At 43.4% G+C, this 27334-nt stretch overlaps 1 protein-coding gene across 1 annotated transcript; it reads left to right on the forward strand.

The window, feature by feature from the left end:
* Positions 1-232: 232 nt before the first annotated feature.
* Positions 233-27032, forward strand: LOC121544789 (nucleolar protein 10). Its single transcript, XM_041854937.2, has 21 exons — positions 233-431; positions 783-828; positions 931-1029; positions 1150-1227; positions 1604-1641; positions 1745-1881; positions 2023-2088; positions 2248-2308; positions 2402-2487; positions 2576-2654; positions 2806-2955; positions 3663-3729; positions 11629-11681; positions 13034-13160; positions 16193-16272; positions 16367-16465; positions 19335-19427; positions 23159-23335; positions 23500-23804; positions 25475-25577; positions 26505-27032. Exons 1-21 carry the CDS (start codon positions 366-368, stop codon positions 26703-26705), a joined length of 2211 nt encoding a protein of 736 aa, XP_041710871.1. The 5' UTR covers positions 233-365; the 3' UTR covers positions 26706-27032.
* The last annotated feature ends 302 nt before the right edge of the window (positions 27033-27334 follow it).

Below are 27334 nucleotides of genomic sequence, written 5' to 3' on the forward strand. Positions count from 1 at the left end.
AATTGTTCCTGTAAGTCCGTCTGCTAAATGACTAGAATGTTAAAATGTAAAAATGATTATCAGGAGGATTGTAATTATTACCATGCTTTAGTGTGTCCGTTTGCGCTATTTTATAGTATAATAATTAGTACATCAATATTCTTAAATTGATATAACATCCAAAAACAAAACCTACAGACTTTCTACACAGAAATCAATGGGAACCCCATCTACTGTTTTGTGGCGTCCACGTTTCCACACGGACCTAAAAGTACAGACCAACGTTGTTTGTAGCAACGTGGGGCATGAATATTTACTAATACTCAGAACTTACAATTATTGTACATTAGTGTTATGAGTGGAAAGTATCTTTGACAGCCTCGACAATGCAGATATCCAGTGTGAATGATGTGAAGATTTATAACTTAAGCCACGGAAAGTCTCTTCCAGAGGTAAGTTTGCATTAGTAGCTAGCTAGCTAACGTTGGCTAGCTAGCTTTCTTAATAGTTTAGCAAGCTAATTTACAATAAAAAATAAGCCAGTTAACTTAGCTACTGCTAATAGTATTTGATCACAGATTGATAACCTATTAAATTGCGTAGTTAAGTCCTTAGCTATTGCTCTCTTGAAACAAAGGCATGCTAGGCAACTAGCCAGTCAGTAGGCTAACGCTGCAGCCATGGCATCAAGCATGGAGGTTTAGATATTGCTGTGATATTGTGTATGAGGTCACAAATTAAGCAGTAGCTTCACATAACAATCAGAGTATGTGATAACACACGTCTCAATATTTGTTTCCCAGTGGCTCTCAGATCGGAAGAAAAGGGCATTGCAAAAGAAAGATGTTGGTGAGTATTCCTTTACTAACTAATGGCTTACAGGTGTTTGTGTGCTGGCCAAGTGGTCAGACTATTATTTAATGCCTCACCTATCTAACTGCTTTTTCTCAGACATCCAACGCAGGATCGAGCTCATCCAAGACTTTGAGATGCCCACAGTGTGCACCTCCATCAAAGTGTCAAGGGATGGGCAGTTCATTCTAGCAGCAGGTGAGCATTTGGCTTGCTGTCACTTTCAGATTAAATTTGGCACATATCACTAGAGTAGACAGTATTCTAAGTAATTACTGTTATGTATGGATTTGTCAGCTTCTTTTAACATCCTTTCAGGCACATACAAACCCAGGATCCGATGCTATGACACGTATCAGTTGTCCTTGAAGTTTGAGCGGTGTCTGGATTCAGACGGTAAGTGATAGACCCACTAGTTGTATATGTAAAAATATTTTGCTTCTATGGTCCTCTAGAACTCCGGTGTGCTATGGGAATCCCTGCAAGTATCCGTCCCTCCTTTTGTTGTGAAGTGAGTGGCTGGTCCATAGGAAGAGGATCCAGCTGTCTCAGTGATGGTCTCAGTCAGTCCTGACTCTAATGAACACTCACACTTAATACTTAACTAGGGTGCAGTCAGGCACACGTTCTCAGTAAACACACACCCAACATACACAATTGCCATGCTGTGATGGTCACCAATAAATACAGCTTTTGCATTCTGCGAAAGTCTTTGCCGGTAGATATAATTTTTTCTTGTAGCTAGTTCTGAAAGTGTTTTTTTCCTTCACAGTTGTGGCCTTTGACATTCTGTCCGATGACTATTCGAAGGTAAGACAGACTTCCTTGGTTGTTTCCTGCAGTGGGGGTTACCTAAACTTTTATTTTTTCAAGAAATAAATGTAACCTGATATTGTTGTGTGTGTGTGTATAGCTGGTGTTTCTGCATTGTAACCGGTACGTGGAGTTCCACTCGCAGCATGGACACTACTACAAGACGCGTATTCCCAAGTTTGGTAGGGACTTTGCCTACCACTACCCCTCCTGCGACCTCTACTTTGTTGGGGCAAGGTAAGGGTTAAAAGCCAAAAGAAGGTGGAGCATTCACTGTCTTGATTTCCTATGTATCATTAGACTTGGCTTCAACTTGACAAGTTGGAGTTTTGTTACTGTTGACTCTACAGTAAGACAGACCTTTTTCCTCTCTCTCAGCTCAGAGATATTCAGACTCAATCTGGAGCAAGGCAGGTTCCTCAACTCCCTTCAGACAGATGCTGTGTAAGTATACATGTACAATACTTTACTTTATTTGTGAAGGCAGCTGTACATTAAAATACAATACACAATACAGTAAACACAGTCATTACAAGACTCGGCATTATGCATGGGATGCTAGACTGTGATCATGTCTCTTTTTGCCCTTTCTATGACTGACAGGGAGCACAATGTGTGTGACATCAACCCTGTCCATCAACTGTTGGCCTCAGGAACAGCGGAGGTGGGTGGAGCCTATGTGCCGCAAAGAGGATTGGACATTTTGTGTGTGTGCCTGTGTGTGTCTAACCGTGTTCCCTGTGTTGTTGGTGGCTAGGGAAAAGTGGAGTGCTGGGACCCTCGTGTACGAAGTCGGGTGGGGATGCTAGACTGTGCCCTGAGCAGCGTCACAGAAGGAGCAGAGTAAGTACACCACTAGAACATGAACAGTTAGATGTATCTAGAAAAACACCATTGTTCTAATCCATGATCTGAATGTGTTTGTCTTTAGAGTGGAGGGCTTACCGTCGGTCAGCGCACTCAAGTTTAACGGCTCTCTCACCATGGCTGTGGGAACCAGCACTGGGCAGGTATGAACTTTTACAATGAAGGTGTCTTTTGTGTCCTAATAGCTGGGATATTGCACAAAACTCTGGAATAGATGTTGAATTTGACTTATTGCCTAAATGTAGCCCTCCCCACAACTTTCCCTATTGACAATCGGTTTGCATGGTACTGTAGGTCCTCCTCTACGACCTGCGCTCCAGTCACCCCCTGCTGGTAAAAGACCATTACTACGGCCTTCCTATCAAGTCTGTCAACTTCCAGGACCACCTAGACCTGGTTCTGACTGCAGACTCCAAGATCATCAAGATCTGGAACAAAGACACAGTAAATGTTTATGAATGTTGAAAAAATGTGATTTAATGTTTTTTAAAACCAGACATTTGGTACCATTTTGACAGATTGGACATTTGAAAACCTTAATGTTTTTTGCTTGGATGTTGCAAAAACAGCGAAGATGATTTATGCTGGTTTAGAATATTGCCAACTGCACTATTCCAAACTCACTTTGAATATGCAAAAATTGCTCCGGCATTTCCTGGTTGCTAAAATTCTAATAGTTTGCCTAATTTCAGTTTCTGTGACAAAACAAGCAATGTAGGGAATCATTGTACCATCTAAACCGCTGTGAAATATGTTTTCCATAACCAAAAATATTGTATTTTCAGATGTTTGAAACTGGTGTACAAAACCGAAAATAAAAGACACAAAAAAACTAAACTTAAGAATGGGAAGTGTAGAAACAGTGCACATAGAACGGATCTACCGCTTCTTAGACTTGCTTTTCATGAATGACATATCTATAACTCATATTTCTATGTGAACTTGGTAAGGTTGCCCAAAAAGGAATATATTCCAGCTTTAAGTATTTACCATTTAAATGTTGTGGTAATTTTGGGGAAATGCCTTTGCATTTTTTATAGTAAAAATGTCTTTGTCATTGGACAGTTGGTTGATGAAGGACAGACCACTAATTGACTATCACAGTGCTAGAACTGATATTCTAACCATACCTCTGGTCTGTTTCACCCTAGGGGAAAGTGTTCTCCTCCATTGAGCCCCAGACTAACATCAACGACGTGTGCATCTACCCTGGTTCTGGTGAGATCACCTCAGACACACTGTTATATTCTATTAACAATGAGCCAGATATACTAAACATTTCTTCTGTACCAAGTTTATCTCTGAGGGTTGGCCAACAGGCACTCTGTTATTTTCTTTGTAGTCATTTACCAGAATGCTCAACTACCACTAGATGGTGCCCAGTGACCTCAACAAGTCCTTACCTCTTCTGCTCCAGAGATATGCTACAGCAGGGGTCGGCAACAGAACCGGCCCGCAAGTGATTTAGTTTTAGGTTACAAAAAACAGTAAAATCACCAGGAATTCATCAAAAAACTATAATAATTTAGGAAATCTGTTCCCAGGTATTCCTACAAAAAAAGAAAAAAAAGATGTGATTGTGTCTCAATGTGATTAAGGTTAGAAATTATTGTATTTGAAAATAACAACCTATTTCTGGGCTTAGTTGTGGTCAATTTGCAGTGTACTAATTATTATTATTATTATTTTCCGGACCCCCGACCATTCGCTCCAACAAAAATCGGCCCGCGGCTGAATCTAGTTGCCTACCCCCGTGCTACTGTATGAGGGCATGGACTGTGCTTTTGAAATAAGACTGCCACTCTATCCACTGACAGCTTCTCTACCAGCAATGATGTCTTATTACAGCAATCTTTAGTGAGCACTTGAGTTAAGGTGTTTAAGATTCTCGTTCAAGTTTTTATCACATGCACAAGTACACTGAAATGATTAACTTGCATGCTCTACCAAACAGTGCCGTAATCAATATCAAAATAGTTTAACTAATAAAAAATAAATATATAATAAAGAAAACACGAGAAATACAGTGCTTTGCAAAAGTATCCATCCCCCTTGGCGTTTTTCCTATTTTGTTGCATTACAACTTGTAACTTAAATGGATATATATTTGGATTTCATGTAATGGACATACACAAAATAGTCAAAATTGGTGAAGTGGAATGAAAAAAATAAATAACGGAAAAGTGGTGCGTGCATATGTATTCACCCCCTTTGCTATGAAGCCCCTAAATAAGATCTGGTGCAACCAATTACTTTTAGAAGTCACATAATTAGTTAAATAAAGTCCACCTGTGTGCAATCTAAGTGTCACATGATCTCAGTATATATACACCTGTTCTGAAAGGCCCCAGAGTCTGCAACACCACTAAGCAAGGGGCACCACCAAGCAAGCGGCACCATGAAGACCAAGTAGCTCTCCAAACAGGTCAGGGACAAAGTTGTGGAGAAGTACAGATAGGGTTGGTTTATAAAAAAATATCTGAAACTTTGAACATCCCACGGAGCACCATTAAATCCATTATTAAAAAATTGAAAGAATATGGCACCACAACAAACCTGCCAATAGAGGGCCACCCACCAAAACTCACAGACCAGGCAAGGAAGGCATTAATCAAAGAGGCAACAAAGAAACCAATGATAACCCTGAAGGAGCTGCAAAGCTCCACAGCGGAGATTGGAGTATCTGTCCATAGGACCACTTTAAGCCGTACACTCCACAGAGCTGGGCTTTACGGAAGAGGGGCCAGAAAAAAGCCATTGCTTAAAGAAAAAAATAAGCAAACATGTTTGGTGTTCGCCAAAAGGCATGTGGGAGACTCCCCAAACATATGGAAGAAGGTACTGATGAGACTAAAATTGAGCTTTTTGGCCATCAAGGAAAACTCTATGTCTGGCGCAAACCCAACACCTCTCATCACCCCGAGAACACCATCCCCACAGTGAAGCGTGGTGGCAGCATCATGCTGTGGGGATGTTTTTCATCGACTGGGAAACTGGTCAGAATTGAAGGAATGATGGATGGTGCTAAATACAGGGAAATTCTTGAGGGAAACCTGTTTCAGTCTTCCAGTGATTTGAGGCTGGGACGGAGGTTCACCTTCCAGCAGGACAATGACCCTAAGCATACTGCTAAAGCAACACTCAAGTGGTTTAAGGGGAAACATTTAAATGTCTTGGAATGGCCTAGTCAAAGCCCAGACCTCTTGAGAATCTGTGGTATGACTTAAAGATTGCTGTACACCAGCGGAACCCATCCAACTTGAAGAAGCTGGAGCAGTTTTGCCTTGAAGAATGGGCAGAAATTCCAGTGGCTAGATGTGGCAAGCTTATAGAGACATACCCCAACAGACTTGCAGCTGTAATTGCTGCAAAAGGTGGCTCTACAAAGTATTGACTTTGGTGGGGGTGAATAGTTATGCACGCTCAAAAATATTTTGCATCTTCAATGTGGTAGGCATGTTGTGTAAATCAAATGATACAAACCCCCATAAAATCCATTTTAATTCCAGGTTGTAAAGCAACAAAATAGGAAAAATGCCAAGGGGGGGTGTATACTTTCGCAAGCCACTGTAAGATGGGAAGCTATTTACAGGGTCAGTGCCAATAACAAATTTACAATGTGCAAGGATACTGGAGTATTTGAGGTAGATATGTACATATAGCTGGGTATTAGGAGAAATTGACTGGTAGCAGGATAAATAGTCAACAGTATGGCAGCAGCATAAGTGGTGGGTGTGTGTGTGTGTGTGCAAGAGTGTCAGTGTAGGCGTGATAGGCGGATATACATGTAAACAGGACTGGAAAGTGAATCGTAGCAGTAATATATCAATATTTATGGTAATATACTAGTGGCAGGGACGGCCTGTTCAATAGGGCGATATGGGCGACGCACTGCCAAACGGGAAAAGGAAGGGATTTTTTTTCTAATCAATTATATCACGGCAACAGTAGTTATCAGTGTTGTAATCTATACGTCTGATCTGCCACAGTGCCACACTGCCTCTAAATGTCGAATCAGGCTAAAGTCGTGCTTCAAATGGCTCCACCCCCTTTTGGGGCGATTTCAGTCAGATTGAAAATCGCCCAGAACTTCTGTCATAGACTCCCATGTAAAATCTATTTTTTCAAATTTCAGAGCCTTCAATACAATCTCAATGGGTGTCTGTGGGCTTGCACTTACGCTTTCGTCATACGTTACGTAACCATGAACGTAACTGAGAAAAGAGTGGATTGTTTGAAATAAGTTCCTTTTTGTCGGCGAACAAATGAAGATAAATTGGCAACGAAACAATTAGGACCTCCCAGACCAAATTTAATAATTCAACAGGTTTCTACTAAAGGCGGAAAGTCCTACACCCGAGGATTTTCCAAAAATTGGTACGAACGAAAAAATACATTGCCACTCACTCAACTGGATGACGAGGGATACAGGCTAGCTGTCCGCCGCCACAACGATGAGGTTAGTGTTGATAATCACAAGTTTACTGGATGTGGATATGGTGTAATAAAGGCAGTTTATTCAGAGGTAAATATATCTGGAATCGCGTTCACGGACCCGTTCGTCAAACTCTTAGGGAGCTATAAATTAAGCCCCATTACTTACCATATCAGATAAGAGAAATTGCTGCAGCTACATATATTTTACATCCTGGCCCTACATAGTTCACTATTTGCATCACTTACCAAAATATTACATGTGGTCATATATGCTTGGAAAGTGGAGATGCCATAGAACGTCAAAAAAGTAAACATTGCTGGAGACACATTGCCGTTTTGGAGAAGACATCGCGTTTGCTAGCGAAGAGATTTGTTGTGGCAAATGAACTTGGGCTGGGAATTGCCAGGAACCTCACGATAAGATATATGCATCAGCATTGCGAGTCTCATGATTCTATACGTATTGCGATTCGATACTGTGATTTTATTGCGCACCATATGTCTGTTGCAGAGGGATCAGAAAGCCATGAGAACGAGTTTTGATCAGTCATGGAAATAAAAGTGCTGAAAACAAATTGGCTCCCAATGTGAAAAGATTGAGAACAAGCTATGAAGGAACAATAATGGTGTTTTGGTGCAGGTACAGCCAACTAGCGCTAAAATATTGCGATATTGTCAATACAGTATATCGTAAAGTATCACTATGTAACTCGATTTATTTCACCCCAATCCCTCAAATTAACGGTAAATAACTGAATTGTTTGCCCCACATTTAGCTAAGATGATTAGCTAGCCAGCTAAAATGTTTTAGTTAGTTAGCAGTCGCATCTACAATAGTTTACTGTCAATAACATGTCTCCAAAAATGACGTGGTGTCTCCAATTGTGTTGACATTTTACAATTGCAATGCGCATCCATGAGTATCCACTTTCTGTAGCTCAGCTGGTAGAGCATGGTGCTTGTAACGCCAAGGTAGTGGGTTCGATCCCGGGACCACCCATACACAAAAATGTATGCACGCATGACTGTAAGTCGCTTTGGATAAAAGCGTCTGCTAAATGGCATATTATTATTATTATTATTATTATTATTATTATCTGAAGAGAGCCCAAACATTGTGTGCAGACATTTTATGCAATAAATGAAGTAGGTTCAATCTAGTAGTTCTGATCTTCTGATTGGTCCTGATGAGTTGGGCGAGGTCCCCTGCAGGCTACTGTCACTGTTGCATTGGCTCTGAGTCGGGTTCTCTGTCTTCAAATGTTCAGCCTAAGAGAGGGGATTTTTGTGTGTGTGTGTGTGTGTGTGTGTTTAACAGTGATGATGTGTGTGTGTGTGTGTGTGTGTTTAACAGTGATGATGTGTGTGTGTGTGTGTGTGTGTGTGTCCTCAGAGCAAGAACTCGTGAGTTGGAAGAACTGAGAGGCCTATGGCGTGGGTGTTGTCCTTGGCCACCTGCTGACAAGGCTGACAAGATAGGACCCTTTTGTCCATTGTTATTGGATAGGAACAGAACTTATAACCAGCTCCTGACCTAAATAGATCTTAGCACAACATTTTACTCAACATATCATATTCCATATTCACTATAACAAATATATTTACTACGACATTAGCAAGAACCGCCACATCCTCAGCCGGCTAATCCAGTGTGTGAAGTTTTTAGGAGTGTTTGAGTTAGCTTTGCGAGGCAAAGATGAAACTGAGGGCTCCACCAACCCTGGTAAGCCAACACTTTTGAGATCAGTCAATAAATGCTTCTGGTATTGACTTATATGCTGCCCCTGTCTTCATGTTGTTGCTGGACATATCTTTTTTTAAATGTGTGTAGGTCACCTAAATCATCAGAAAAATTGCCCCTCCTGAGAATTTTTTCAGGAGCCGCCACTGACTAGTGGTAATATACACTGAGTGTACGAAACATTAGGAACATCTGCTCTTTCCATGACATAGACTGACAAGGTGAATCCAGGCGAATTTATTACGATCCTGCTTCAGTTCTCTTTTTGGCATGTACATTCTCTCCTTGTGACTTCATCCCAGAGATCACACACACACACCTACTTTCTTTGGTATTTCCTTCGCAGACACACATGCCATTAAGTTTTGTCTACGCCTGGGCCCCTATTTCCCATCTCTCCCATGATGAGCATGCATTGTCTCCGATTCAGGTGCTGCTGGCCCTCTTGCTCTAAGAAATCTCTGTGAAGTTCCAGTGTGTAGGGGGGTGTGGAAGTGTATCAGTGGGAGCGGCAGGTAGCTTAGTGGTTAAGAGCGTTGTGCCAGTAACCGAAAGGTCGCTGGTTCTAATCCCCGAGCCGACTAGGTGAAAAATCTGTCTGTGCCCTTGAGCAAGGCACTTAACCCTAATTGCTCCTGTAAGTCGCTCTGGATAAGAGCGTCTGCTAAATGACTAAAAGAAAGTGACTGAAAGTGACTGACTTGGGAAAGGGAACGAATAGGAATGGAGGATGTTCCACTAATTAGCCCCCCAGTCACACAAAATGTGAGATGTTGTTGTGGGGTGGCGTGGCTGCCAAAAGTAAACTTGAGGCGTTCGTAGTGCTCCGTCAGCTACTACTCAACTGACCTACACTGAGTGTACAAAACATTAAGAACACCTGCTCTTTCCGTGACAGACTAGCCAGGTGAAAGCTATGATCCCTTATTGATGTCACTTGTTATATCTACTTCAATCAGTGTAGATGAAGGGGAGGAGACCGGTTAAAGTATGTGTGCCATTGAGGGTGAATGAACAAGACAAAAGATTGAAGTGCCTTTGAACAGGGTGTGGTAGTAGGTGTCAGGCACACCAGTTTGTCAAGAACTGCAACGCTGCTGGGTTTTTCAAGAATGGTCCACCACCCAAAGGACATCCAGCCAACTTGACACAACTGTGGGAAGCATTGGAGTCAACATGGGCCAGCATCCCTGTGGAACACTTTCGACACCTGGTAGAGTCCATGCCCCGAAAAACTGAGGCTGTTTTGATGGCAAAGGGTGTGCAACTCAATATTAGTACGGTGTTCCTAATGTTTTGTACACTCAGTGTACATGTTAACAGGAGTAATAGTGACCAGTAGCAGGATAAATAGATAGATACTAATGGTAATAAAATCAATGAACAGCAGGTAGTAATAAATATGATCAGTAATCATTTTAGCAGCAGCGTTGGTGTGAGGGGGAGCAATAGTTGTTAGCCATTTAACAGTCTAATGGCCAGGGGATAGAAGCTGTTTAGGAGTCTGTTGGTCTGAGCCTTGATGCACCGATACTGTCTGCCGGACTGGAGCATGGAGAACCGTCCATGTCTCAGGTGCCTGGAGTCTTTGGTAATTTTAAAGGCCTTTCTCAGACATCGCCTGGCATGTATGTCCTGGATGGCTGGCCTTCTGGTCGGGGGCGATGCAGTTGCCATACCAGACGGTGATTCAACCAATCAGGATGCTCTCGATGGAGCAGCTGTAAAAGTTCCTAAGGATCTGAGGGGCCATGCCAAATAGTTTCAGCCTCCTGAAGGAGAAGAGGCACTGCCGTGCCTTCTACACGACTGTGCTGGTGTGAGGGTCAGCGTGGCGGAGGTGTTGTCGCCTACCCTTACCACCTGTAATCGGCTCGTCAGGAAGTCCAGGATCCAGTTGCAGAGTGGGGTGTTTAGTCCCAGGGTCCCGAGCTTGGTGACGAGCTTTAAGGGCACTATGGTATTGAACACTGAGCTGTAGTCGATGAACAGAATCCTCACATAGGTATTCCTAATTTCTAGGTGGGAGAGGGCAGAGTGAAATGCAATTGAGATTGCGTCGTCTGTGGATCTGTTGGGGCGGTATGCAAATTGGAGTGGGTCCGGTGTGTCTGGGATTGATGGAGTTGATGTGTGCCATGACCAGCCTTTCAAAGCACTTCATGATTACAGATGTGAGTGCTACAGGGTGGTAGGCATTGTGGCAGAATGCCTTAGAGTTTTTAGGGACAAGAATGATGGTAGTCAGCTTGAAACATGTTGGGATTACAGACTGGGACAAGGAGAGGTTGAAAATGTCTGTGAAGACACCTGCCAGATGGTCTGCGCATGCCCTGAGTACACGCCCTGGAATACCGTCTGGCCCTGCGGCCTTACAAGTGTTGACCCGTTTAAAAACTTTACTCATGTCAGCCTCGGAGAGATCACCCAGTCCTCCGGATTGACGGAGGCCCTCATGCAGGGCTCTGTTTTTGTCAAACCGTACATACATTCTTTTTCACATACTTAAGTTAGCAAAGTAATAAACTAAGTGGAACTGTACAAAAAGGCCCATTGTCTGTTGGATTCAGCTGGATTCATTCAGGATGTAATCGCTGTAATTTCACATATTTCGCAAATCCACAGAACCATTTATATTAATGATTTGTTGTCAGATGAAGATGTGAGCAAGCCACACTTTTGTCAATAATGGTAGCACACATTTTAAAACCCAACAAGACATTTTGGTTATTTTGCTGCTTTCTACTTTTCTACTGCATGCACATGAAGTTAGGCTTTTTAACTAGAGTCAAACAAAACCAGCAGACAATGAGCCTTTTTGTACAGTTCCACTTTTTTAGTTTATTACTTTGCTAACTTTAGTATCTGAAAAAGATCTGTCTGTTTCGTTAGCTCATCTCACTCATTCCCGCTTTTTTTATTCTCTCCTAACTTCACAGGTATGCTCTTCACTGCCAATGAAGACCCCAAGATGAATACGTTCTACATCCCTGTGAGTTCTACAATCCTCACGCTCCCTCAGGCTAGTTTTGCATACCTCAGTGTACCGCAGGTTTGGTTTGAAAGGTAAATCTTCCCATGAGATAGATTTACTCCAGGGTGTGAATTGAAACCAAACAGACCAAGGCAGTATAGAGAAGGCACGATAGGACGATTTCTGTTTGAGGGCTTTAGTGTTTGAGACTTTCATTTGTCCAGTTTGGTTTGGCTGGTGTTCTATGGTCTGCAAAAAAACACCAAGGGCACTATTCATAGAAAACCGCCCACCTGCTTTCACCTAGAAAGTGCCCTTGTTGGGTTGTGAATGTTCTTCAGCAACAGGTTGTCTTGTGTCTACCCCTATACCAGCTTTTCAGTTATTCTAGGAAAAGCATGTGTACACTGTAAAGTAGTCTCTGTTTAGGAAGATGATGTGTGTGTACTGTAAAGTAGTCTCTGTTTAGAAAGATGATGTGGTGACCCTGACACACGATTTGTTTCTAAGTACTGTCCCATTCATCAACCACTGATTAGATCACTGTGGTGTTGAGCTACGGAACAACAAGCTCTTAACTAGCGTGTGTTTGGGCCTACAAAGAGCTAATACTGAACTTAGGAAATATTGTGTTTATCTGTTAACAGCAAACACATTATATTTTTGGTTATTCGAGTTTTGGAATACTTCAGCGGCCCATATCAAACATTCACATAGCAGTGCTCAAACTTCCCTGAATAAATAGCTACATTTTTCACTCCGGTATGCTATGGAATCAACAGTAACCTCAAATATAACACAAAGTTGTCAACTAGTTTGGTTTACTAATCTAATCTATCATTCATGGATAGATTAGATGAGCATGATTCCAGTTCCTGAGAGCTCGTTTCTCCCTAGGTTTTTAACTCGGGTGGTGTGCAAAGGCCTCCAATGCATGCCTCCTTCGCTGCCTATAGAACATTAGGGAAAGGTTTGGAAGTTAACATTAGCCATTGGCTCGTCAATGATTACACTGAGGAAGGGGGCATTCTGTAGACTTTGAACTCTGATTTGATAGACAAACAGAAGTCAGTTTGGATTGAACCCAGTGGCATTAAATTATCTTAAGTAAAGGGGTGATTCCAATCTGATAACGCAGGCAATCCTTGTCGATTCATCCTCAGAGCCCTTAAAGGATTGGATAGGTACAAGAAACTACACCTAGGAACTGGAATGTTGCCAACACCTACTTCCCTTACCAGCCCTCAAGAGCAGTAGAAAGGGAGAAATGTATTGAATTAGAATTCTTCAAATGTTCCTTCCTTGTCCCTCCTTCACTTCATCCCTTGTTCTTGTCTCTCCTTCCTCCCCTACATGTTGTCCCTGTGTAGGCACTGGGGCCTGCTCCTCGCTGGTGCTCCTTCCTGGACAACCTGACAGAGGAGCTGGAGGAGAGCCCTGAGAGTACAGTCTACGATGATTACAAGTTTGTCACCCGCAAGGACCTAGAGAATCTGGGTGAGAGGGGGGTGGAAGTACGCTATTGGCATATTACCTATCAGATATTACATATTTGTTCCTATCAAATGTACAGAAATACAAGTGCCTATTACGTAGAGGGTAGGGCCTTGAATTGGAATGGGCCATTCAAGTTATTTTTGGCCTAAAGTTCTTGAGGAACCTTCCAGGGCTGTGTACACTACACTTTTCATTCAGTGGAGGCCATTTTGTATTTAGGCAGGTTGGGGCAACACCGCTAGGCCAGGGGTGTACTCATTTTTGCAACTAAAACAAGAGTTTCTATTGGAAAAATTTAGGTAGGTCTCTCCCCCCGTTTCCTTCCATTTAAGAAATGTTTTGCAACAGAATCGGCGTAATGAATACACCCCAGACTTACCCATCCCGCCTAAAAGGGAAACACTGGCAGAATGGAGAGAGAAATTAAGAGATGGAAGGAGGGATAGGGAAAGATGAAGGGGTGGTGAACAGAGGGGGTTGAAAGAACAGAGGAATGCTTGGGTCAGCACTAAAGAGATCAAATGACATGGAGGAGAAATGCGGTTATTGGGGAGGGATAAAAGGAGGGAGGGAAGGAGAGAGAGGGTTGGAGTAGATGAGGGGGGGAAGAGGGACTAGGGCGGAGGGGAGTTCAGTTCACTGCAGCTGTGAAATGTGTCCTTGTTATGTAACAGACCGGCAGCGGGGCGAATAGAGTAAGATTTCTGACGAAGGCGGGTTTCTATCTGGTTACCACACACAAACACACACAGTCCTTGTGTGCCACAACTCCTACACATTCCTGAACTAAAGTGATCTTACAGTGAACTAAGCAGAGACCAAAAAGCCTCATGGTAGTCACTAACTCAAGTTCATTCAGTGCTGAAAGAATGGTGTCTGGCGGCTGATGTTACACTACTTTATCTAAACTCTCTCAAAAGTCTTCTTACCAAATAGCTGAAATGGCTATGTTAGCAGAAAGGCCTATTTTGGCAGAAAAATGTAACAAGCTATCGCTACAATCCTGTTGAAAGACATGAGCTTTGACAAAACAGTTGTTGCATAATTGATAAATGAAAATCTGTTATATGAAGTAAAAGCTTAAGATTTTAATCGCCACTTATAGGCCTACCCTCTATTTCCTACTGTCCTGATTGTGTCAGTTTAAATGGGAGCAAACAGCCTTGATTTGCCTCAGGGCAAATAACTGTAGAAACCAGTTGTCTACAGTCATGTCATTTTCTTCCAGCACATTCCAACAGGCTGCTTCTCAAAGTTAATTACTAAGCCTTACTGTCCTTGTCATGTCAGCCAATTTGAAAGAGTACAAATATTTTAATGAGTTTCACTTGAAATGTAGCCTGCCCAAGGGAGGTTGAATATAGAGATATACAGTGCATTCAGAAAGTATTCAGACCCCCATTTCCACATTTTGTTACGTTACAGCCTTATTCTAAAATTGATTAAATAATTGTTTTTCCTCATCAATCTACACACAATACCCCTTAATGACAAAGTGAAAAGAGGTTTTTAGAAATGTTTGCTAATTTATATATATATATATATATATTTAAAAAACGTATTTACATAAGTATATAGACCCTTTGCTATAAGACTCGAAATTGAACTCAGGTGCATCCTGTTTCCATTGATCATCCTTGAGATATTTCTACAACTTGATTGGAGTCCACCTGTGCTAAATTCAATTGATTGGACATGATTTGGAAAGGCACACACCTGTTTATATAAGGTCCCACAGTTGACAGTGCATGTCAGAGCAAAAACCAAGCCATGAGGTCAAAGGAATTATCCGTAGAGCTCCGAGACAGGATATTGTCTCGGCACAGATCTGGGGAAGGGTACCAAAAAATGTCTGCAGCGTTGAAGTTCCCCAAGAACACAGTGACCTCCATCATTCTTAAATGGAAGAAGTTTGGAACCACCAAGATTCTTCCTAGAGCTGGCCGCCCGGCCAAACTGAGCAATCGGTGGAGAAGGGCCTTGTTCAGGGAGGTGATCAAGAACCTGATGGTCACTCTGACAGAGCTCCAGAGTTCCTCTGTGGAGATGGGAGAACGTTCCAGAAGGACAACCATCTCTGCAGCACTCCACCAATCAGGCCTTTATGGTAGAGTGGCCAGACGGAAGCCACTCCTCAGTAAAAGGCACATGACAGCCAACTTGGAGTTTGCCAAAAGGTACCTAAAGGACTCTCAGACCATGAGAAACAAGATTCTCTGGCCTGATGAAACCAAGATTGAACTCTTTGGCCTGAATGCCAAGCGTCACATCTGGAGGAAACCTGGCACCATCCTTATGGTGAAGCATGGTGGTGGCAGCATCATGCTGTGGGGATGTTTTTCAGCAGCAGGGACTGGGAGACTAGTCAGGATCGAGGGAAAGATGAACAGAGAAAAGTACAGAGAGATCCTTGATGAAAACCTGCTCCAGAGCCCTCAGGACCTCAGACTGGGGCGAAGGTTCACCTTCCAAAAGTACAACGATCCTAAGCACACAGCCAAGACAACGCAGGAGTGGCTTCGGGACAAGTCTCTGAATGTCCTTGAGTGGCCCGGCCAGGGCCCGGACTTGAACCTGAGCGAACATCTCTGGAGAGACTTTAAAATAGCTGTGCAACGACGCTCCCCATCCAACCTGACAGATCTTGAGAGGATCTGCAGAGAGAAATGGGAGAAACTCCCCAAAGACGGGTGTTGCAAAGCTTGTAGCGTCATACCCAAGAAGACTCGAGGCTGTAATCACTGCCAAAGGTGCTTCAACAAATTACTGAGTAAAGGGTCTGAATACTTATGTAATTGTGATATTTCTTCTTTTTTTATATACATTTGCAAAAATAATAAAAAATGTGTTTTTGCTTTGTCATTATGGGGTATTGTGTGTAGATTGAGGCACATAAAAAAAAATGCACTGTATAAAATGAATAAATCATCAATCATTGTACAAATGTATAATGTAGCTGTTCACTCATGTTCAGGAAATATGTTTAATGTACATGCAATCTATAATGTTACCTGGCCTGTGTTCAACTATAGGTCTGTCTCACCTGGTGGGATCTTCTTTACTGCGGGCCTACATGCATGGCTTCTTCATGGACATCAGACTGTACCATAAGGTAGGTTGTGTGTGTGTGTATAACTGCATATTCTTAGTTGATTGTCGATGTTATTGAGTTGTGTGTCTAAATACATTTTGTGTGACTTGTCCAGGTGAAGACCATGGCCAATCCATTTGCCTACGATGAGTACCGCAAGGACAAGATTCGCCAAAAGATAGAAGAGTCCAGGGCCCAGAGAGTACAAATCAAGGTGGGATATTATACTCTGTGTGATTGTTAAAAACATAATACATTCAGACAGACAAGGATGTAAAAATAACTTTATAAAATAGCAACTGCTAATGTAAAAAGGGCTTTATAAAATACACTACATCACCAAAAGTATGCGGACACCCCTTCAAATTAGTTTGGCTATTTCAGCCACATCCGTTTCTGACAGTTTTATAAAATCGAGCACACAGCCATGTAATCTCCATAGACAAACATTGGCAATAGAATGGCCCGTACTGAAGAGCTCAGTGACTTTCAACGTGGCACCGTCATAGGATGCCACCGTTCCAACAAGTAAGTTCGTCACATGCCCTGCTAGAGCTGCCCCGGTTAACTGTAAGTGCTGTTATTGTGATTGGCCCAGCGTCGTCCGGGTTTGGCCAGTGTAGGCCGTCATTCTAAATAAGAATTTGTTCTTAACTGTCTTGCCTAGTTAAATAAAGGTTAAATAAAAAATATTGTGAAGTGGAAACGTCTAGGAACAACAACGGCTCAGCCGCGAAGTCGTAGGCCGCACAAGCTCACAGAACGGGACCGCCAAGTGCTGAAGCGCGTAAAAATCATCTGTCCTCTGTTGCAACACCCACTACCGAGTTCCAAACTGCCTCTTGAAGCAACGTCAGCACAAGAACTGTTCGTTGGGAGCTTCATGAAATTGGTTTCCATGGCCAAGCAGCCGCACACAAGCCTAAAATCACCATGCGCAATGCCAAGCGTCGGCTGGAGTGGTGTAAAGCTTGCCGCCATTGGACTCTGGAGCAGTGGAAACGCGTTCTCTGGAGTGATGAATCACGCTTCACCATCAGGCAGTCCGACAGAATCGGGGTTTGGAGGATGCCAGGAGAACGCTACTTGCCTCAATGCACAGTGCCAACTGTGAAGTTTGGTGGAGGAGGAATAATGGTCTGGGGCTGTTTTTCATGTGAAGAGAAATCTTAACGCTGCAGCATACAATGACATTCTAGACGATTCTGTGCTTCTAATTTTGTGGCAACAGTTTGGGGAAGGCCCTTTCCTGTTTCAGCATGACAATGCCCCCGTGCACAAAGCGAGGTCAATAAAGAAATGGTTTGTCGATTGGTGTGGAAGAACTTGACTGGCCTGCACAGAGCCCTGACCTCAACCCCATCAAACACATTTGAGATTAATTGGAACGCCGACTGCAAGCCAGGCCTAATCGCCCAACATCAGTGCCCGACCTCACTAATGCTCTTGTGGCTGAATGGAAGCAAGTCCCCGCAGCAATGTTCCAACATCTAGTGGAAAGCCTTTCCAGAAGAGTGGAGGCTGTTACAGTGCATTCGGAAAGTATTCAGACGCTAGAAGCTTGGCACACCTGTATTTGGGGCGTTTCTCCCATTCTTCTCTGCAGATCTTCTCAAGCTCTGTCAGGTTGGATGGGGAGCGTTGCTGCACAGCTATTTTCAGGTCTCTCCAGAGATGTTCGATCGGGTTCAAGTCCGGGCTCTGACTGGGACACTCAAGGACATTCAGAGACTTGTCCCGAAGCCACTGCTGCGTTTTCTTGGCTGTGTGTTTAGGGTCGTTGTCCTGTTGGAAGTTTAACCTTCGCCCCGTCTGAGGTCCTGAACACTCTGGTGCAGGTTTTCATCAAGGATCTCTCTGTACTTTACTCCGTTCATCTTTCTCTCGATCTCCCAGTCCCTGCCGCTGAAAACATCCCCACAGCATGATGCTGCCACCACCACGCATCACCGTAGGGATGGTGCCATGTTTCCTCCAGATGTGACGCTTGGCATTCAGGCCAAAGAGTTCGATCTTGGTTTCATCAGGCCAGAGAATCTTGTTTCTCATGGTCTGAGAGTCCTTTAGGTGCCTTTTGGCAAACTCCAAGCGGGCTGTCATGTGCCTTTTACTGAGGAGTGACTTCCGTCTGGCCACTCTACCATAAAGGCCTGATTGGTGGAGTGCTGCAGAGATGGTTGTCCTTCTGGAAGGTTCTCCCATCTCCACAGAGGAACTCTGGAGCTCTGTCAGAGTGACCAATGGGTTCTTGGTCACCTCCCTGACCAAGGCCCTTCTCCCCCGATTGCTCAGTTTGGCCGGGCGGCCAGCTCTAGGAAGAGTCTTGGTGGTTCCAAACTTCTTCCATTTAATAATGATGGAGGCCACTGTGTTCTTGGGTAACTTCAATGCTGCAGAAATGTTTTGGTACCCTTCCCCAGATCTGTGCCTAGACAATATCCTGTCTCGGAGCTCTACGGATAATTCTTTTGACCTCATGGCTTGGTTTTTGCTCTGACATGCACTGTCAACTGTGGGACCTTATATAAACAGGTGTGTGCCTTTCCAAATCATGTCCAATCAATTGAATTTAGCACAGGTGGACTCCAAGTCATAGAAACATCTCAAGGTTGATCAATGGAAACAGGATGCACCTGAGCTCAATTTCAAGTCTCATAGCAAAGTGTCTGAATACTTATGTAAATAAGGTATTTCTGTTTTTATTTTGAATACATTTGCAAAAAATTATAAAAACCTGTTTTCGCTTTGTTATTATGGGGTATTGTGTGTAGATTGAGGGGAAAAAACAATTTAATCCATTTTTGAATAAGGCTGTAATGTAACAAAATGTGGGAAAAGTCAAGGCGTCTGAATAATTTTCGAATGCACTGTATAGCAGCAAAGGGGGGACCAACTCCATATTAATGCCCATGATTTTGGAATGAGATGTTCGATGAGCAGGTGTCCACATACTTTTGGTCATGTAGTGTACATTTGATTGATTAATTGAAGGACATGGTGATACAGACGTTGTTATCTAAGAAATGTATATAGCTAATATATTGTGTGTTGTGTTGTATAAATGTTCTGTGTTGCTGAGACAGAAGCTGCCCAAGGTGAACAAGGGGCTGGCTCTCAAACTGATGGAGGAGGGAGACGACGAGGGGGAACTGTCTGCCAGGAAGAAGAAGGGCAAGGTAGGAGCAAATACACCTGCGCACATACTCAGATTTCACATACTAGTCTAGGGCTGACCCCATTTAGTCAACTGGTCGATTGTTTGGTCGATAGGCTGTTGGTCGAGAAAGATTTCTGGCTCCCAGGTGTCCTTTATACAGGTAACGAGCTGAGATTAGGAGCACACTCTTAAAGGGAGTGCTCCTAATCTCAGCTTGTTACCTGTATAAAAGACACCTGTCCACCGAAGCAATCAATCAATCAATCAGATTCCAAACTCTCCACCATGGCCAAGACCAAAGAGCTCTCCAAGGATGTCAGGGACAAGATTGTAGACCTACACAAGGCTGGAATGGGCTACAAGACCATCGCCATGCAGCTTGGTGAGAAGGTGACAACAGTTGGTGCGATTATTCTCAAATGGAAGAAACACAAAATAACTGTCAATCTCCCTCGGCCTGGGGCTCCATGCAAGATCTCACCTCGTGGAGTTGCAATGATCATGAGAACGGTGAGGAATCAGCCCAGAACTACACGGTAGGATCTTGTCAATGATCTCAAGGCAGCTGGGACCATAGTCACCAAGAAAACAATTGGTAACACACTACGCTGTGAAGGACTGAAATCCTGCAGCACCCGCAAGGTCCCCCTGCTCAAGAAAGCACATATACAGGGCCGTCTGAAGTTTGCCAATGAACATCTGAATGATTCAGAGGAGAACTGGGTGAAAGTGTTGTGGTCAGATGAGACCAAAATCGAGCTCTTTGGCATCAACTCAACTCGCCGTGTTTGGAAGAGGAGGAATGCTGCCTATGACCCCAAGAACACCATCCCCACCGTCAAACATGGAGGTGGAAACATTATGCTTTGGGGGTGTTTTTCTGCTAAGGGGACAGGACAACTTCACCACATCAAAGGGACGATGGACGGGGCCATGTACCGTCAAATCTTGGGTGAGAATCTCCTTCCCTCTGCCAGGGCATTGAAAATGGGTTGTGGATGTGTATTCCAGCATGACAATGACCCAAAACACACGGCCAAGGCAACAAAGGAGTGGCTCAAGAAGAAGCACATTAAGATCCTGGAGTGGCCTAGCCAGTCTCCAGAACTTAATCCCATAGAAAATATGTGGAGGGAGATGAAGGTTCGAGTTGCCAAACGTCAGCCTCGAAACCTTAATGACTTGGAGAAGATCTGCAAAGAGGAGTGGAACAAAATCCCTCCTGAGATCTGTGCAAACCTGGTGGCCAACTACAAGAAACGTCTGACCTCTGTGATTGCCAACAAGGGTTTTGCCACCAAGTACTAAATCATGTTTTGCAGAGGGGTCAAATACTTATTTCCCTCATTAAAATGCAAATCAATTTATAACATTTTTGACATGCGTTTTTCTGGATTTTTTTGTTGTTATTCTGTCTCTCGCTGTTCAAATAAACCTACCATTAAAATTATAGACTGATCATGTCTTTGTCAGTGGGCAAACGTACAAAATCAGCAGGGGATCAAATACTTTTTTCCCTCACTGTATTTCTATCTATTTTTTTTATGGCACACAAGACACCTGTCTGATTCACGCATGTCTCAGTGGACTAATTAATTGCGGAGGCTGCAGGGATGGATCACCAGTAGTGTCACCATTTACTGTTAATTCCCATCATTTCTCATCTAAAATGTTTGCTTGGTTATGGTCATTTCTGTTAATGCATTCAATATATTATTATTACAGTCTTTTACCGTTCTTATTGTCGGAGTGGACACGTTGTTTGCGGACTGCACAACCTAGGCTACACTTGTGAGGAACAAGTTTTGTTTTATTTAATTCCATTTAGTTGTCCATTTATTCATTATCTTTTTTTGTATAGATCTCCTGTCAATGTTGAGTAAGGACACGCACCTGATTATGCATAGAAGTAGGCCTATGCTACCTGGCCTGCGCGCAAATGTAGGCATTTAAATATGCCCATTTGGGGATTTCATAACTCACCACCACTGTTGCGCTTCTCAAAGTAATTTTTTCTTCATCTCAAACAGCAAGTAAACGAAGTCCATTGAGAATGACAATAGTTCTTCAACGTAGCCTATTTGAAAAATCTTTCCAGCTCTCTTTCATAAACCTCTTGGCGTGAAAGGGGAAAAAAATGTCATGCTCTGATCCGGTGGAAACATCATAAAATAGGCTTACCTGATTACTTCTTATCCCTTGCGGAATAGCCTAAAGCTGTGTCTGTCCGGAGCTCACTGGTGCAGAAAACGGAGGACCCAGAATATTTTATACAATGTTGCAAGTTTGCTAGCAAGAGCTTCAGGCCGAACCAAGTTGATAGTTGATACAATGTTTCAGGTTCCTTGCAGACAGGCCATGCGTAGCCAATGTGATTTACAGGATATTTACAGCCTGCAATGTTTTTATTTATTGGCTTTATGTAGGCTATTTTTACATAGTCGGCAATGGCAATAGCAAAGCAACCGACGTGTTCGTGAGAGTCTCACCTTTCCACGGAGGGGTCATATTAGTGTGTAGCCCAAACTGTTTGGACGCTACAGGCGATTTTCGGGATGTCTCATACTCCGCCAAACACAGCTCTAGCTCTGTCACATTTCACCGCAGATTTGGAAGTGTTACATAGGCGGATGCGGTGGATTGAGACACAGCCAATGCAAAAGAACAGATATCTCTAGCTTAAATTGACAGATTTGTATGGGGATTTTTTTATTATGGGTGGACATACACTCTAGGGGGTTTAAAACACATGGGGTGTGTCTATATAGGGAAAACACTAATCGAAACATTTGGACCAATCGATTGGTCGAAAGAACAGACGACTCTCGGTCGACCAAAACATTATTAATTTTTTGTCGGGGACAGCCCTATACTGGTATTTTCAGAGCTGTAGGCTGGGTTTATATATTTTTGGTTCTAAGGTAATCTAGAGGAAACTGGCATGTACAGGTAACTGCCAAAATAAAGGAAACACCAACATAAAGTATCTTAAAAGGGCGTTGGGCCACCACGAGCCGCCAGAACAGCTTCAATGCACCTTAGCATAGATTCTACAAGTGTCTGGAACTCTATTGGAGGGATGCGACACCATTCTTTCATAAGAAATTCCATCATTTGGTGTTTTGTTAATGGTGGTGGAAAATGCTGTCTCAAGCGCCACTTCAGAATCTCCCATAAGTGTTCAATTGTGTTGAGATATGGTGACTGACAGCCATGGCATATGGTTTACATCATTTTCATGCTCATCAAACCATTCAGTGACCACTCGTGCCCTGTGGATGGGAGCATTGCCATCTTATGGGGGCATAGCCATGGTAGCCAACATAATGGCCTGCCCAGCATTTATATACGTGACCCTAAACATGATGGAATGTTAATTGCTTAATAATCTCAGGAACCACACCTGTGGCAGGTAGTTTAGTGGTTAAGAGCGTTGTGCCAGTAACCGAAAGGTCGCTGGTTCTAATCCCCAAGCCGACTAGGTGAAAAATCTGTCGATGTGCCCTTGAGCAAGGCACTTAACCTTAATTGCTCCTGTAAGTCACTCTGGATAAGAGTGTCTGCTAAATGACTAAAATCTAATCTAAATATGTGTGGAAGCACCTGCTTTCAATATACTTTGTATCCCTCATTTACTTGTTTCCATTATTTTGTCAGTTACATATTATCTCAAATATGCTCATCCAGCGAATGTCAGCTGCCTAAACTGTTAATCAAATCCTCTCTCACTCTTTCTGCCCCCTCTGCCAGGCTCTACCCAGCATCCTTAGCGACGAGCGTTTCCAGGTGATGTTTGAGAACCCAGACTACCAGGTGGAGGAGCAGAGTGAGGAGTTCCGCCTGCTCAACCCCATCGTGTCCAAAGTGGGCCAGAAGAGGAGGAAGAAGCTGCGGCTGCTAGCCAAACAAGCCATTGACTCTGAAAAGGTAACAAGGCTAGCTAGCTAGCTTTCTACCCATACCGAAGTTTGATAGATAAGCTTCTGAATCGTAGCCTACACCGAAAATGGATTGTGGCTTTCAAGGTGAACAAACTTTCTACCCATTCTAATTCTACAATGTCACCACCTCCCTCTTCTTCCTCTCTGAAGACTGAACCAGACCAGGAAGAGGAGGAGCCAGAGGGGCGTGGCAGCTCAGACGAGAGTTCTGATGACGATAAGAGCTGGGTGGACGAGGTCAGGGAGCAGCGGCGCCTCATATATGAGGAGGGACGGGACCGCAGGCGGCAGGAGAGGAAGCAGCAGGACCGCAACACCACCCTGCTGGACCAGGACTCCACCCAGAACCAGGCTCAGGGCAGGAAACCGGGTCAGCAGCCCCGCTTCTTCCAGATCAAGGCTGGTGAGGAGTTCCGCAGCTTCGGGGACGTGGCACGCAAGCAGAAGTTGCAGAAGTTAGTAAGATTTTTTTTTTTTTGTGAGCTTCTTGTGACGCTCTCTAGTCTCTAGGAACAACCTCTGAACCATAACATTTTGAATAGATGCCACAGAACGTCACAGCACACAATCCAAAGCAAGCATGGAGTAGTACTACAGTGATTGCATCAAATGTTACTCATTTTCACATTGTTACTGTCAGTCAGCACAAATAATCAACCCTCACATGGACATGGTATATAGAGTAGTCAGTTATTTTTTGCCAGTACAATGATTAGCAGGGAAACATGACTGTGTTAAGGTGCCTGACTGTGCTGTGTTCTCTGCAGCAGACAGAAATGTGTGGCCTGCCTTGGTCACGGCCTGAGAGCGGCTGTCACATCCATCACTGTATTGACAGGTGGACACATGCAGCAAGCAGCAGGAAAAATTAGGACAAGGGTCGAATATAGGAAGGGAAGGGTATCCCAAGGGTTACCTCCCATTATGTAAAACACCCTCTACATGGATCTCGTGCTTCAAACTCATTAAAAAGCAAATATTTTAGTAAATATTTTAGTTTAGCGTGAAATAAGACTAAATGGTAAATAGTAGTAAATGTCGTCCTATAATAATAGTAATGTCGTCCTCTGTAGCTCAATTGGTCGAACATGGCGCTTGTAACGCCAGGGTAGTGGGTTCGATCCCCGGGACCACCCATACGTAAAAATTTATGCACACATGACTGTAAGTCGCTTTGGATAAAAGCGTCTGCTAAATGGCATTTAAAAAAATGTAAATGGAACAATTTCAACGATTTTACTGAGTTGTAGTTCATATAAGGAAATCAGTCAATTGAAAGAAATTCATTAGGCCCTAATCTATGGATTTCACATGACTGGGCATGGGCGCAGTCCATGGGAGGGCATAGGACCCACCCACTGGGGAGCCAGGCCCACCCACTGGGGAGCCAGGACCAGCCAATCAGAATTAGTTTTTCCACACAGGCGTGTGTGTGATTTATTTTAGAATGCATTGTTTTGAATTATTATGACCCAACCGAAGCCGGGCGGGCGTTTGTCCTCTTTGACGCTTTTTGGCTCTTTTGAATTGGAAGAGGTAGCTAAGGGTTGAGGCTTTACCATACATGCTAAATTAGACCAATTCATCCACTTATGGAAACACATCGCTATCAGCAAAGATGATTGGAGATATGGACTGTCATGCTAGCATACAGTCACTGCTCTGCCTGTCCCGTCCTTCCCACCCACCTTTCTCTGCTTGCTCTGTCCGTCTGCTTCTGGTGAGTTTTTCGCTTTACTGTTGTGAGTGTGAAGAAATTAAAGCAGTGGAGGGTCTGAATTTAAACGGACTAATTTAGAACGTGCAGCTGTCAGGTTACCATGACAACGGTCGCAACAACCGGGTCAAAATGGAACGTCTCTTGCTCCTTCCCGGCAAAAGCAATGGCTATATAAAAGGTGAATGCCGACAAGAAAGACTTAAAAATAGGGCTGTTTGAAAGAAATATTGCACAATTGTTTTTACAGGCAAAATACCAGGAATCCTATGAGAAAGCAGTATAGGAAACAGGCTTTCTAGGTACTGCATTTAATCACCATTATATTGTGTGTGCATGTATCTGTTCATGCTCGTGATAGACTGCCTATGTGTCCCATGTTGACATATGTGTCTACTGTCTTAACAGAGCGTCACTGGAGGAACGTCTGAAGCTGGAGGAACGTTCTGGAACAGTAAACGTGGCTGACACTGCTGTCGGCAGCAAACAGCTCACCTTCACCCTCAAGAAGGTAAGTCATGACAGTGACACCATTACATAATAAGCCACCGAAAGGGACAGTGTGATTTGCGTGTAACATATGCTACCTCCACAGTCCTGTCTTTTCAAATAGAGCAGTCTCTTTTATCCAGAGTCCTTTTCATATTTGTTCTCACTTGTAGTCCATTCAGTCAGAATGATTAATGAGGAATGTGATCTTGAAGTGTGTGGGTGACTGTGGGTTGGTGAGGTCAACTTTCCATTTGACTACTGACTACTAATCAGGATTTCTGCTGATCCTGGGTTCAGTAACAGTAACAAAGAGAGCTTGTCATTGACATTTTACCTCCATCAGTCTGTTTTCCCCAAACATACATATTTACACAAAATATGAAAGTACAGGTTAAGGTTGACACTGCAGAGTAGCCACTGTGTATAATCTGTAATGGTGCACGCAGAAGAGGACCAATGGCACAGAACATTCTTTGATCATTATCATTTTTGACTGCTGTTTTGACTTTGTGTTGTTATAACCCCAGATAAAGGTCGATCCCCCAAATCAGGTCAGCGACTGACTCTTGTGTCTTGTATTTGTATCTTGTGTCAGCACCCTTCGAAAAATGCTTCAATTATCAATGAGTTGCGTGGACATTGCAGTTTAAAAAAATAATAACATTGGTTTTGCACGGGACACAGATGGTGCAAGGCCAAGCTAGGTTTGGCTAAGGCTCCCTCACGTGCAGAGAGACTTGAGTCTGTCTGCTGGGTAAATGCCCTGTACTACAGTGTGAGCTGGAGGAAGCAGAGTGCCAAGGTCAATGTTGATTACAGGTCTGATAATAGAAAAGCGATTTATTTTTTTGCATAAGGTCACTTAAGCATACTCCAATTAAAAGTATCTCTCTCTGCCTCCCTCTCCTCCTTTCTCTTCCTCTCCATTCTCAATGATCTCCTTCAGTCGGAGCAGCAACAGCGGCAGCAGCAGGCGGAGCGTGATCACCACGAGGAGAGGAAGAAGCTGAGGAGGTCCGCGGGACACCTATCGAGTGAGAGAGGCAGGGGTAGAGGTAGAGGGGGATTTAGAGGCAGAGGTGGGAGTAGAGGCGGATTTAGAGGTAGGGGTGTGAGTAGAGGGAGTAGAGGCAGGGGGCACTACTGAGGTAGAGGCAGAGGTAGCAGACTCTGTGACACTACTGAGATTTAGAATCCCAAAGTCAAATGATTCAAAGTCTATTTGAATCATGGTAGAATGACACTTTGTTACCGTCTGGGAGTCGAGAGGTTGTGATGCAAAAGTGAGCTGACCAATTGTGACCTGCCCTGTAACACAGTTATGAAGATATGTTGGTGGAGCTGCTATGAAAGGATACAATGTGTATTATCTATTGATTGCAAAATTGCTAGACAACCGTTTTCAGGTCTTGCCAGATTTTCAAGTAGATTTAAGTCAAAACTGTAATTCGGCAACTCAGGAACATTCACTGTGTTCTTGGTAAGCAACTCCAGTGTAGATTTGGCCTTATGTTTTAGGTTATTGTCCTGCTGAAATGTGAATTAATCTCCCAGTGTCTGGTGGAAAGAAGATTGAACCAGGTTTTCCTCTATGATTTTGCCTGTGCATAGTTCCATTCCATTTATTTGTTATCCTGAAAAACTCCCCAGTCCTTAATGATTACAAGCATACACATAACATGATGCAGCCACCACTATGCTTGAAAATATGGAGAGTGGTACTCAGTAATGTCTTGTATTGGATTTGCCCCAAACATAAGTTTGTATTCAGAACAA

Source organism: Coregonus clupeaformis, chromosome 29, assembly GCF_020615455.1.
Source record: "Coregonus clupeaformis isolate EN_2021a chromosome 29, ASM2061545v1, whole genome shotgun sequence".
Lineage (NCBI taxonomy): Eukaryota > Metazoa > Chordata > Actinopteri > Salmoniformes > Salmonidae > Coregonus > Coregonus clupeaformis.

Bases quoted from the DNA above. Each gene is read 5' to 3' on its own strand.
- LOC121544789 (XM_041854937.2), top strand. From the start codon at position 366: ATGCAGATATCCAGTGTGAATGATGTGAAGATTTATAACTTAAGCCAC. The intron at 432-782 runs GTAAGTTTGCAT...TTTGTTTCCCAG, and splicing joins ACGGAAAGTCTCTTCCAGAG to TGGCTCTCAGATCGGAAGAA. The intron at 2,089-2,247 runs GTAAGTATACAT...TATGACTGACAG, and splicing joins TCCCTTCAGACAGATGCTGT to GGAGCACAATGTGTGTGACA.